Source organism: Prunus persica, chromosome G2, assembly GCF_000346465.2.
Source record: "Prunus persica cultivar Lovell chromosome G2, Prunus_persica_NCBIv2, whole genome shotgun sequence".
Taxonomy (NCBI): domain Eukaryota; kingdom Viridiplantae; phylum Streptophyta; class Magnoliopsida; order Rosales; family Rosaceae; genus Prunus; species Prunus persica.
The window spans coordinates 22,956,629-22,970,362 of NC_034010.1; the positions used below are offsets into that span (position 1 = coordinate 22,956,629).

The window sequence follows — 13,734 nt, forward strand, 5'->3', positions numbered from 1 at the left end:
AGGAGGTTTTATATAGAGAGAGGAAGCGAAAGCGAAACTCTTTATCGAGAACGTAAAGAGTAAGTACTTTACCACTAAAGTTATAATCGTGTTTTCAAATAAAAATAAAAGTTAAACAATACCCCAACTCTAGAGTTACGATTTTACGGATACTCAACACCTAAATTTTGCACAAAACCACCAAGGGTTGGCTGGCAACCTATAGTTTTTTTTATAAAGTTTTTGCCCTTAGGCTTTGTGATGATAGGTACAAAATTGGAAATTTCAGAGAAAAGAATTGGAGGTTGGGTGTCTAGAGAGCACCATAGATGATTGTGTGTTCATGGAATCACTCCTCTGTCAAGTTGGCGGGCAGGAAAGATTTTTGGGTCATTTCAAAAGAGCCAAATAATGAGCCCAATCTCAGGCATGGCTTGTTTGCTTCCATGAACCCAAAGCTCAGCCACAATGTAAAGATATTAGCCCACTCAGCAGGACCAAAAGTTATAAGCCTGCGTAATGCCTGGATATTATAATCAGGACCAAACCAATCTTGCAACTCAAGAGTTTTATCTAAAGCCCTTAGATAAAGTTCTATCTCTTAATTATTGAATTATACAAACTAATTTGATCCAACGATTCAAAGATAAGACCTCATCTAAAGGTCTTAGATAAGACCCACACTGTAGAATTCTACTCTTGTATATATGGTTTGTTTCAGATTTGTCAATTCAAACATGCAAAAGAAGAAGGGTTTTTTGTGCATTTATTTAGGTCCATTGGGCTTTGGGGCTGCAAAGCATAGAGAACCCTTTTAAGTGAAAGAATTATTTTGGCATATCTAGAAAAGATTTTAAAGTTCAAAATTCTCCTATTATGAAATAAAACATAATCTATTTATTTAGGGAGCTGGTTTTTCCACTCCTCTTTTATCCATTTACACTCCCTTTGTTATAAATTGTATGTTCCCATTCATTTTTTGTCCATTTACACTCTTTTTTTTTGTTATAGTAAAAAATATTTAAAAAAACAAAAGGGAGTGTAAGTGAACAAAAGGGGAGTGAGAAAATCACAACTCTTTATTTATTAGTTAATTATCTAGACATATATATGATATATCTCATGAATCACAAATTCAGGATTAGTATAACCAAATGATCACTCATATGGCTTTCTAAATAGGCTTAATTGTTGATTTGACCTTAAATTTGTAGCTAATTTTCGTTTTACTTCTTATACTTTTTTTAAAAAGAAAATTAAGGATATTAACTTCTTTTTTCCTGCCAATTTTCCCTTTGCTGTCTGAGTCCTAAACATTTCATCCAATTTTTTTATTAAATTATTTAAAAAAAATACTTTTTTGGAATTTGAAGAAAAAGAGGAAAACAAATTCATGGGACCCACTAAACCAAACCTAGCGCCAACCCCCTCTTCCCCCAACCCAAAGAACCCAGTCATCCTTCCTTTTTTGTCTCCCTCATCCCCTCCTCCTCCTCCTCCTCCTTCCCCTTCCATCTCTCTCTCTCTCTCTCTCATGCAACCTCATCGACCACAGACCCTATCCCGATGCACCCCCCTCACGAACTCAACATCACAGAGCCCACTTCCTCTACCCAACCCCTAATCATGCCTTCCCCGACCTGCTTCTTCCCTATATTCCTCTCTCTCACCTTCTGTTTTTCTTTCTACCCAAACCACCCCTCAGCCCAATGCCACCATACAACCACCCCCATCCCCAAGTGAGATCCAGCCTCAGACCCAGCCTAGACCAGTCCCCCAGCCCTTGCCCTCTTCCCCTGGAGATCAACCCCCATACCCATCTCTTCCCTCCCCTCCCCTCCCCTGTGGCGGCAACAGATCCCTGCTCCCACCACCCACCCACATAACCTAGCACACAAAAAGAGAGAGAGAAAATAGTATTTCAATTTTTAAAAGTTTTTATTTATTTTTAACATATGATATGACCATTTTGCCCTCATATTTAATGGCAAATTGAATGAAATGTTGTGAATTTAGACGGCGAGGGGAAATTGACGAAAAATGAAGTTCATATCTTTAATTTTCTAAAAAAAAATATATGGGGTAAATTAAAAGTTAAGTACAAGTTCAAGGGGCAAATCAACAGTTAAACTTTCTAAATATCATTCACTTGATCCAAATTCTCAATTAGGATAACCAATAACAAAAATATATTTAAAAATTAATTAATTATATTTAATTAGGTTTATTTGGGTATAAAAATTCCCTATTATAGTTAGGGTTAATTTGTACTTCTATAAAGAATAAAGAAATTTCCACATAAAACTCACCTTCACAACCTAAATACGACATCGTTTAGAACCAGGGCGAAGAAAGCATCCCAACTTTTCTTGGTCAGCAGTACTCAGTTCACAGACCAAAACCCCAAAATTAAAATCCCCGAAAATCTTTCGTTTTTCCCTCTCGTCAAACTCTCTTCTCTTTCAGTTACTTGCGCAAACACCTTTGGCTCACATTCAAAATCTCCACATCTCGCATAAACCCTAGTCCAGTAGCAGTCTCCCTGCAGAAAAAACCCTAGGGAAACGACAGAGCTTAAAAAACCCATCAATGGAGTGGAACGCCGAAAACTTACAATTCCTCTCTCAGTGCTTCCTCCACACTCTCTCTCCAGCCCCGGAGCCTCGCCGCCGAGCCGAGGCTTCGCTCTCCGAGGTCTCTCAACAAGCCAACTACGGCCTCGCCGTCCTTCGCCTCGTCGCCGAACCCACCGTCGATGATCAGATCCGGCAGGCCGCCTCCGTCAACTTCAAAAACCACCTCAAGGCCCGATGGGCCCCCGATTCCTCTTCCGACGACGAGCATACTATCACCGAAGCCGAGAAGGAGCAGATCAAAGCCCTTATCGTCTCCCTCATGCTCTCTGCTGCGCCCAAAATCCAGGGCCAACTCAGTGAAGCACTAGTCCTCATCGGCAAGCACGATTTCCCAAAGCGGTGGCCCGCTTTGCTCCCCGAGCTCATTTCCCGCCTCCAGAACGCTTCGAGCGCTGGCGACTACGCCGCCATTAACGGTATTCTCGGCACTGCTAACTCAATATTTAAGAAATTTCGGTATCAGTACAAGACCAATGATCTTTTGCTTGATTTGAAATACTGTTTGGACCATTTTGCCGCACCCCTTTTGGAAATTTTCATTAAAACCGCGAATTTGATTGAGTCCGCCAATTCCGGTGGTGGGTCCGTTGTTGTGCTTAAGCTGCTGTTCGAGTCGCAGAGATTGTGTTGTAGGATTTTCTACTCATTGAATTTTCAAGATTTGCCTGAATTTTTTGAGGACCATATGAATGAGTGGATGAGTGAGATGCAAAAGTATTTAACCACTAATTATCCAGCGCTTGAGAGTAGTGCTGATGGGCTTGCCGTGGTTGATGAGTTGCGCGCAGCCGTGTGCGAGAATATTAACCTTTATATGGAGCAGAATGAGGAAGAGTTTCAAAACTTCTTGAATGGTTTTGCTCTTTCTGTGTGGAATTTATTGTCGAATGTGTCTCAGGTGTCGAGCCGTGATCATCTTGCTGTTACAGCTATAAAGTTTTTGACCACCGTTAGCACAAGTGTGCATCATAATCTTTTTGCTGGAGAGGGAGTGATACCACAGATTTGTCAGGGCATTGTGATCCCTAATGTGAGGTTGAGGGATGAGGATGAAGAGCTGTTTGAGATGAACTATATTGAGTTCATTAGAAGGGATATGGAAGGTAGTGATCTTGATACTAGGAGGAGGATTGCATGTGAGCTTCTTAAAGGGATTGCTACCAATTATAAACCACAGGTTACCAATTTGGTTTCTGTACAGATACAGAATTTGCTAAGCTCTTTTGCTGCAAACCCAGTTGGGAATTGGAAGGATAAGGACTGTGCTATATACTTGGTTGTATCACTTGCTATTAAGAAGGCCGGTGGTACTTCTGTTTCGACTGATCTTGTTGATGTTCAGAACTTCTTTTTGACTGTAATTGTTCCAGAATTGCAGAGTCAGGATGTGAATGGGTTTCCAATGCTTAAGGCTGGTGCGCTGAAATTTTTCACAATGTTCCGGAACCATATACCAAAGCCTATGGCATTACAGTTTTTTCCGGATTTGATTCGGTTCCTTCGTGCCGAGTCAAATGTTGTTCACTCTTATGCTGCAAGTTGTATTGAGAAACTTTTGCTTGTAAAGGATGAGGGTGGAAGAGCAAGATATACTTCAGCAGATGTTTCTCCTGTGCTGCCACAACTGATGACCAACCTCTTTGAGGCCTTGAAGGTTCCAGAATCTGAAGAAAACCAATATGTAATGAAGTGTATTATGCGAGTTCTCGGGGTTGCAGACATCTCTCGTGAGATTGCTGATCCTTGCATTACTGGGTTGATATTAATTCTCAACAAAGCTTGTGAAAATCCCAAGAATCCAGTATTTAACCACTATATTTTTGAGTCGCTTGCTGTTCTTCTGAAGCGAGCATGTGGGAAGGATGCCTCTCTAATAACAATTTTTGAGAGAAGCCTATTTCCCAGCCTCCAGAAGATATTGGGTGAAGATGTGACTGAGTTCTTTCCTTATGCATTTCAGCTGCTAGCTCAACTAGTTGAGTTGAATAGGCCACCAATTTCATCGGCATACATTCAGATTTTTGAGATACTTTTGACTCCTGACTTATGGAGAAAGGCTTCTAATGTTCCTGCTCTTGTGCGATTGCTTCAAGCATTCCTTCATAAGGTACCACATGAACTCAATCAAGAGGGGAGGTTGACACAGGTGCTTGGGATATCCTATAAACTTGTTTCAGCTCGTAACACAGATGAACAGGGTTTCTATGTGCTAAATACTATTATTGAAAGCCTTGATTATAGTGTGATTGCACCTTATGTTGGCCAAATTTGGAGTGCCCTTTTCACCGTGCTCCAAGACAAACAAACAGGAAGGTTCATCAAGTCTCTCTTGATTTATATGTCACTCTTTCTGGTCAAGCACGGCACTAAAAACCTTGCAGATACAATGAATGCTATCCAGGCCAACATATTTCAGGTGATCTTGGTGCAGTTTTGGATATCCAATCTTAAGCTTATTACAGGAGTCATTGAGACTAAGTTGACTGCAGTTGCATCAACTAGACTTCTATGTGAATCTCCAGCCCTTCTGGATGCCGCAGCTGTTGAACATTGGGGGAAAATGCTGGACAGTATTGTGACCCTTCTTTCACGGCCTGAGCAGGATAGGGTTGAAGAAGAACCAGAAATGCCTGATATTGCAGAAAATGTGGGTTATTCTGCCACCTTTGTTCGTCTTCACAATGCTGGGAAGACAGAGGATGACCCTCTGAAAGATATAAGGGATCCGAAGGAATTTTTGGTGACTTCTTTGGCTAGGCTTTCTGCACTTTCCCCTGGCAGATACCCTCAAATCATCAATCAATATCTTGACCAAACCAATCAGGCAGAACTACTTCGTCTCTGCAGCTCTTATAATTGCACAATTGTTTGAGTGAGTACGCATCTGAAGTTAAATTTTCTTGCTTTATTAATTATGGACCGTTTTCTATTAGGCCTGATGTGTATGAATCATGTCGTTTTTACAATTTGGAATTGTTTGTGATATATTTATATTCTGAGTCTCTGACAATAGTTTGTTGAATAAGCATGTGAAACACAATGAGGATTAAAGTTGAGTCGGTGCTAGACTGAATTATATTTATAAAAGGTTGTTTCCTTGTTATTTGTTTCTCATTATCTTATACTAATTAGAAACTGATTATGTGCACTGACCGTCAGCAACGATTTACCTTAGTCTCTCTTTTCCATGATATGCTCTCCTTCCCCTCTCTGATATGTAACCAGAGTTGCTTTTTAGAAAATATGTATCCGTCTCTTTATATCATTGCTTTTACCTTCATAGAGTGTTATTCTTTTTCAATCATCCACACCATATTTCTCAGTGATGTGTACTCATAAGAATTTTTGTGCATATCTTATTGATATATGAGATATTTAGTCAAATACCCATTCTTAGCACTAAAACTATAAATAAACCCTACACTATTTAATTTCTATAAACATACCCAAAAAAAACCCCAAAAATAATAGCTGGCCCTATTGAATTTAATTTTAATTATTAAATTACTTTGATACCCCATTGAGTGTTTTGGGCTTTTTTATGAGGTTTTTGGGTTGGGTTTGTTTTAAGAAATCAATGGCAGTTTTGTAATTTAAAAGAAGTTAAAAGCCTTATTGTTATGTTGTAAATGGGTTTTGGGTGTGTTTCTAAAGTCCATTTCATATAGGGTTTTTTTTTATAATTTAGGCTCCAATATTGGGTATTATAGTGAATCTCCCTTGATATATTGTCCATCAGCTAAGAACATATGTGCATTGGACCCTAAAGTTACCCATTGTATAAAAATCCAGGAATACATCTTGTTTAGGCAAGTGTTGTGAGCATCTTTGATTCATGTTGCAAATACTGCCACCAAGAAACTACAGATTTAAAGTAGGATGAGAATGAAAAGTATCACTTGCTTGGAAATATTCATTGATTAAAGTGTAAACAAAAGTTAGTTGAAAATAGATGGTGAGTCTGGGGTATTAACAGTGGCCAAGGAGCATTAGACTTCGGTGTTTTGTGATTTGTAGGTACATTTTTATGATGAGTGTTTTTGTGGTTTGCAAAAACTTTTTTAGGTTGAATGGGACTGGTTTGAGGTTTGAGTATTGCCAGAAATTGGTTTGCTCATGGTGTGACAGGAGGAAAGCAACAGCCTTGCTGATGAGTTGACTATTAGTTGTGCTTCCTTGGCCAGTTTTGTGAGTATGTGAAATAATGATGTATGTCTTGGTTTCATTTCTGCACTAGAGGAGGGGTCTTTATGGCTGATATTTAGCCTTGTTGGTTCAATGCTCAAGGGGTTTCCCCAAGTCACAGTGAAAATTTACCTGGAAATATTGGTAATGATGGATTAGTTGGTCCTGTAGGTCTTTGAAACATCTGAAACCTGCTCAAACTTTTTTTAAGCTCTGGCTGTATTTGTCTTCATTTCTCAATCTAGCAATGTTAGTCAGCCCACGAGTGAGTGTGTTACCTATGAATTTCCCTGCGTTCCTGTTTGTGTATGTTACAGTTATGTATGACAAATTTTCCTTTGTCTTTGATGCCATATCTTCCTCTATTGTGGTAAATATGATTAGGCACGTTTATCTATATTTTCAATATAGTTGTTGAAGTTATCCCAGTATGCCATGCATAACATGTAATTGTAACCTTTTTTGTTGGTAATGTATATTTCTTCATGTACTAGCTTGTTAATGGCATGTATGATATGCGGAAATTTGTTCTGTCTATCTGTGTGAGTGCATAAACCAGTCAACTTACTGCTCCTCTTTTGTACAGTTTTACCCCCTTTAAATCTTTGTTTTATGTTCTATTTTAGTTTCTGTTCAATCGAAATTTAATTCGTGCCACCACTTCAAGAAATCATCTAAACTTCTTGTGGAAACTTCCAGAATTTTATGTGGCGATGAAGATGTGGACTATTTTTGTTTGAAGTTTCAACAAGTCTTGGTCAGCATGCATGTGTGAGCAAACGTATACCATCTTGCAGTCTATTGGTTTGGATGATTCTCTTCATCTCTGCAACTTTTAAGATCTTCAGCAGAAATGATGCGGGATTTTTGGTTACACTTCTCTGAGTGGATCTACCGTGCACAGCAAGCACCCGCTGGTTAATTGGATTTTGGGTTTTAAATCATACATCATCATGGGTTATTTCTTTGTGGCTTCCTGCCCTTTCTCAGCATGCAATTTGTCTAAAAATGGTAGATCTGTATTGTTATCATGTAAGTTTGTTTTTGTTCAGTAATATTGCATGTATGCATTATTTCACCACCGTCTTCGCAAAAAGATTTATATAAAAGAAAGTTATTGCATCATTTTAAGTTAAGAAGGTTGGTCATTTTTCTTGTTTAGCAACTAGCAAGTGTGTGCAGAGACCAAAAATTAAGTAATCATTTTGCCTTGCGTTTTTGAGAAATGAAACTTCAGATAATTATGCTAAACCATGGAGAACTGGAAGCCTTTAGGTCTTGAGGAAGAAAAGAAAGCTTTACGTTCAACTTTGTCGATGCCGAAGAAAGGAAGTTTTAGTGGAAGCATGCTTGCAGCACTAATGCAAATAATGTGCATATTGTGTTAGTGCACTGCATTCTCGAGCACCCTGCAATCTGTGGTTCCCAATGGACAAGGCACCTCAGAATCTTGTTCAGAAGATTGCAAATGTTTTGGTTGGCCAGCTTACCTAAAGTTGTATTTGTTGGAGTTGAAAATGTCGTTGTTAGAGCATTACTCTAATATACGGGGAGGGAGATTGAACTCGGGTTCAAAAGATGGGCATACTGTCTTAGCCAACTAGTTTAACGCCCAAGTGCTGATAGAATGATATTTTAATTTCTCCGCCAGTTGGTAAGATGTTAAAAGGCTCTGCAACTGAAGTTATAAGCTAAACAAGTGCTAAAAGCCTTCTTAGATGTTAATTAATTACACAAATATTATGGCATTAACTGACATCATGCACTTGCCATGCCCACGTAAGTTTTGAAAATGTATTTAAATCTTTCTTAAGCCAACGCCAACCATCGTTGCTATCAGCTTTATACCATGACTCTTGAGATAACAAATAAAATAGCCATCGTCTCATAGGACCAGGCCCAAAAGGTTCTTCCTTTGATGTAACAAAAACACAAAAAAACAAAAACAAAAAAAAAAAACAAAAAAAGGGTTCCGTGGGATTCTTTTCCTCTCTTTCCCTATTGAATGCTGATCAAATAAATGAAATTTAACTAGGTTTTTTTTTATTTTTTTAATCAACTAATGATTTTCGTAAACAAGCACTAACCATCTACATAGCAGTGTTTAACGAAATGTGTTATGCGATAATCAAATTATGATCAGCTAATGCTATGAAGTTTGCTGGACTGCCTAACTGACTTCCACTAAAACCTTTTTTTTTTTTCTTCTTCTTTTTTTGGTAATCTCTTCTTGGAGGATTAATTAGTGTATGGTTGACATAACATAACTATGTCTTTTTAAGTGCATGATATCATGTTCCTTACCAGCAAGCCTTCTCCAAACCAAATATTGATACCAAAGAAAAACTATGATTGGTCATGTCTTTTGGGGACCCCACCAAATGGTCCCAGGGATGGCCAGTGGTCCCCACATCTATGCCCTGATAACCTACCATCATCATCACCAAGTTGATGGTCCAAAGGCCATTTTAGTACTTTCGTTAATCTACTTATAGTGTTAGTGGTGTGACTTCACCTAATCCCTTTGACCAATTCTTTGCCATCTATATGTGTATGTGTATGGCTTGTATTCTGTGTTTCATTGAAAACAATTGTTCCAAGAAAGCATTTTCTCTTGTTTGATGGAAAGAAGACATTAGACCAACACAACAATGCATATATATATATATATATATTTCAAAGCTAAGATCCTTTCTTGTTAGAGGATTATTAGACCTCAAAATTTTAAGTCATTGGGAAAGAGAGTAATAAAAATTCACGTCAATTTAACAAATAGAAATATTATTAAAAACTAGATACGTACTATTTAGACCAACATCATTGACAAAGTTGTTGACAGTCTGTTTGGGAGAGTTTCTGAAAATGTTAAAAACGTTTATTGACAACCAAAAATGCTTATAATTGCACTTGACATACAAAAAAACGCTTTATGGTTGAATTTTGTACTAAAATTTCGATGTTCTTCTAATAAAAAAAAGTTTCTAAAATAAAATAGTGTGTGAACAAATGTAATTGTTATACGAGCAATTCCAAACGAACTCTAAACTAACTTTATTGGTGATCACATAGTTGATTGCATCAACTGCTATTAGTCATATGTAAACAACAAATTCAAGAATTTCAAAGGTATGAAAACTATACTGCGGACACATTTAAATTCCAATAAAACCATTTCCCATTAGGGTTTCAGAAATAAAGTGAAGAAAACTAAGGAAAATGACCCCACATGTTTGTTTTCTAGTGGCGACTTCCACAGAGGCCTCACCTCCTTTTTCTATACGTATGTAAAGGCGAAATGAAATGAGGTTTCTTACCCAAAAGTAGATAAAAGAAGGTGGAATAGAAAGGGCAGAGAAGCATATGAGGTCCAATGGATCTCAAAGATTCTGAGCCAAAGAAATGGATCCAACGGCTTAGAGAGTTTCAAACTTGGTCAAAAGTGGGTCATGATCCTGGACCAATATCTCACTCAGCCTCCCTTGTATAGTTTTAAAATGTTATTGACCATCAAGGTTATTATCAGGCTGGAATTACAAAAGTAAAAAAATCATTCTTACATAATTAATTTTTCATTAATTTGCATTAAACAACTCTGCATTATTGACTTTCTATAGGAAAATTTATAAATAAATATGATATTAACAATGCAGTTGATATCTTATTTATAACTCGTGAAGTAAAGACATAGTTTCGAATAGAACGACGTTAATTTACTTCATGATTATTAAAAATCGATTGAAATTATATGAAGAAAAAAAAATATCAATTTAAGATGCTAAATAGATTGAAACTATATTATTTGTTGCCACCATAATTCTACTAATGATTGTTTTCACATGTGTTAACATGAGTTTCTAACCTCTAATTCTTATTTGTTTCATTAAATTTAGGTAGGGTAGGGTAGGGTATGGTAGGGTACCCACATCAAATAATACTAAAACCTTAGCGGAAAAGAAGGGTAAAGGACTAAGGTACCCCAGCCTCAAGCTTCTTCTTAATGATGTGTTAAGGATTAGGGCAGCGAAGAAACACAAACTGAATTGGTCTCCACATGGGGTTTGCATTCAAAATCAATAGTCCCACCAACAATCAGGCTTTTTTTCAAAATATTTTAATGTCACACAAGTAGGGCACATACCCTATATGTGGAGGTCACCTCTCTCTCTCTCTCTCTCTCTCTCTCTCAATAAGAAAACATTTATTTACAACCCAAAGTAATGGGTACAGTAGTTTCAGAAGATTCTGCCAAGATACCAACTCTTTTTATACAAATTTGTGGCAAATAGAAGCAAAGGAGATGCTAAGGTCAGGTCAAGAAGACAAAAGAAGCCATCTTTCTATTAGCATGATCCTTAATCATGTTATAATTTTCTTCTTTGTCAATTTTGAGGGATCTAATCTCCAATCCAAATGGAATCTACAGATCACACATAGATAAGAATATAATTATACGATAGGGTTAATTCTACTTTTTTTCTTATTTTTATTTGAGTAGTAATTATAAGTAATGGAGATCTTAACCCTTAAGAGGTGGGAAGAGTCATTTTTCCTTATTTTAAGCTTAAAATATAATTTATAATCTGAATACTAATACTCTAAATAATTAGGGTTAGCTGTAGCTGGAGCATTGTTAGCCAGTGGCCTCATGTCAAAGCTCTTTTTTTTTGGGTGGTTAGTGGGAATAGGGAGGAAAGACTATGAGTCAAAAAGCTTGCTTAATGTTGGAAAAGATGCAAAGCAAGAATCAAATCCTCCTCTTTACCCTTAATTTAAAGTTGTTTATTAGAACATACCCTCTCATTATCATCTAATTATTCTCTAAAAAGGAGATTAACTAAATAAGCCTCTTATCCACCTAGATGCATTCCAATGAGTCCATGATTCACATTCATTTGCCAATTTCATCATATAAAAACAAAGAAACAAAAATAAATAAATAAAAGGAAGGGCATAAAAAAATTAATGTTTAATTTTTTTCTTTTTTCACTTAATTTTAATGGAGATTTTTCCTTTAAAAAAAACTCAAACTCTTACCTATATATGAAGCTAAAAGCCTTACATTTCATGGCCTAAGCAAAGATTTTTTTATAGAGATAAAGTCAATAAAGACGATAGATTGCATTTATAATTGAGGCACACAATCTTCACTAATTTTTTTTATTAGGCCTTTAATTAGGCAGTGAAACATATTAGCATTATATATAAAGAGTCATTAATTTGGTGGTATATATAAAATAAATCATAGTGTAGAGTATAGACTATATATTGGATCCTACTCCACCACTAAGCTTTTCTTAATATATGCAAAAATATCCCTATCCGTGTGCTTTGATTATGCAATAGAATATTACTTTGTACATGGTTAGTGGTTGCTTTGGAAGCAATGGTTCTCATTAAGCTTCAAAACTACCTCTAATTAATAATAATTAAGAAGCTAATATGATTCTTTCCGCAGTCCATTCCCCTACCTATGTCTGGTCAAAGAGTCAAGGCCAAAAATAAAACTAAATCACACGCGTGCATGCATGCATACACATTCAACTACAACATATGTAATTTAACCAATAACATATTTTAAGAAATAATTAATCAAATTTTATTTTCAAACTTCAAAACCCTAGCACCACCAGCCACTAATTTGTTTCCAAAATATACAGGAACTTAAAAACAGATTAAGGGACATCTAATTAAATATTTAAAATACACCATTTGTTGTAAATTATTGTTATATGTACATATATCCAAAGTAATATTTCTTGACTTGCTAAACCGTCTAATCACAAAATTAAATAATAATTCATTTCATAATAGTTTCAAATACCTATTTGGTTGAAAAATATGATTGTACATGCGAAGTTATAAACTTAAAATTTCTAAGTTCGAAATTGGAAGGCACAAAACAATTTCCTCACTGACCAAAATATGATTGTATATAATTGATTTCGATTACAAATTAATAAACAAGCCATTAAAGAATTAGATGGTAAACCTATTCAATTTAAATTTTCAGGAAGCAATCAAGTGGGAATTGTACTTTCCAATGTTTCCTTCATTTCGTGGTCAACGATGTGGGAATGTGGCCAACTTTTGCTTCGTTTTGTATGCTTAATAATAAGCATGTTATTTTTTTTGAGAAGTAGTAGAATTATTATATTATAATTTTGCGTATAATATGTGATATTTACTTCAAATACAATTGATGAAATACTCGAACTTGAGGTTTACAATAAAGTTGAAAAAAAAATAATATTATACCAATCTATAGCTTCTTTAGTTTGCAAAATTTTAATACCCTAATTTACAGAGGAGAGGAATCGAACTCGAGTGCAAAGGATTAGACGCACTGACAAGACGAATTACGCTAATCTGCATATGAAAAGGAAAAGAATTATGACTAATATTCCTTAAGATAAAATGCTCCCACAAGTCAGATGAAAAAAGCTCTCGTATAATGAGGAATTCAACTTTGCTCGTGCTTCTTTTGGCAATTGCATTTCGTTTTAATGCTCTCTGTTCTTTTCTTCTATTTTTTTCCCCTTCTCTATAAGATATTCTATTCTGCAGTATCATTGATTTATGTTGTTACTTTGTTTCTGTTTTCTCAATCAATGTTCTCATCTTGTTGAAGGTGCCAAAAGAATATACAAAGAGGAAAATAGAAAAATAAAAGTGTGGTCCACTGCAAGAGAGCTGTGATTTATCAGGATCAACTTCAGTTGACTATTCAATTTGATTTGTAACAAAGATAAGGTAATAAAATGTTAGATTAATGAAAATGAGGATCGCCATGTCCGACGATTTGGGACAACATAATAGGCAGATTATTAATTAAATTACTTATCGCGAATGTGAATATGTATTCGTCAACATTCTCAAGGACGGACTTAGAAATTTTCACAGAATTTGGCTATAATATATATTTTTTCTTCTATTT

The 13,734-nt window shown here is 36.1% G+C and overlaps 1 protein-coding gene across 2 annotated transcripts; it reads left to right on the top strand.

Annotated features, from left to right (window-relative positions):
• Positions 2,283-7,936, top strand: LOC18786291 (exportin-2). 2 transcript variants are annotated; one of them, XM_007220215.2, is made up of 2 exons: positions 2,283-5,487; positions 7,500-7,936. In XM_007220215.2, exon 1 carries the CDS (start codon positions 2,569-2,571, stop codon positions 5,485-5,487), a length of 2,919 nt encoding a protein of 972 aa, XP_007220277.1. In that variant the 5' UTR covers positions 2,283-2,568; the 3' UTR covers positions 7,500-7,936. The 2 variants fall into 2 exon arrangements, with proteins under 2 accessions (XP_007220277.1, XP_020412529.1); XM_020556940.1 differs by having other exon boundaries at positions 2,311-5,487; positions 7,427-7,514.

Bases quoted from the DNA above. Each gene is read 5' to 3' on its own strand.
- LOC18786291 (XM_007220215.2), top strand. From the start codon at position 2,569: ATGGAGTGGAACGCCGAAAACTTACAATTCCTCTCTCAGTGCTTCCTC.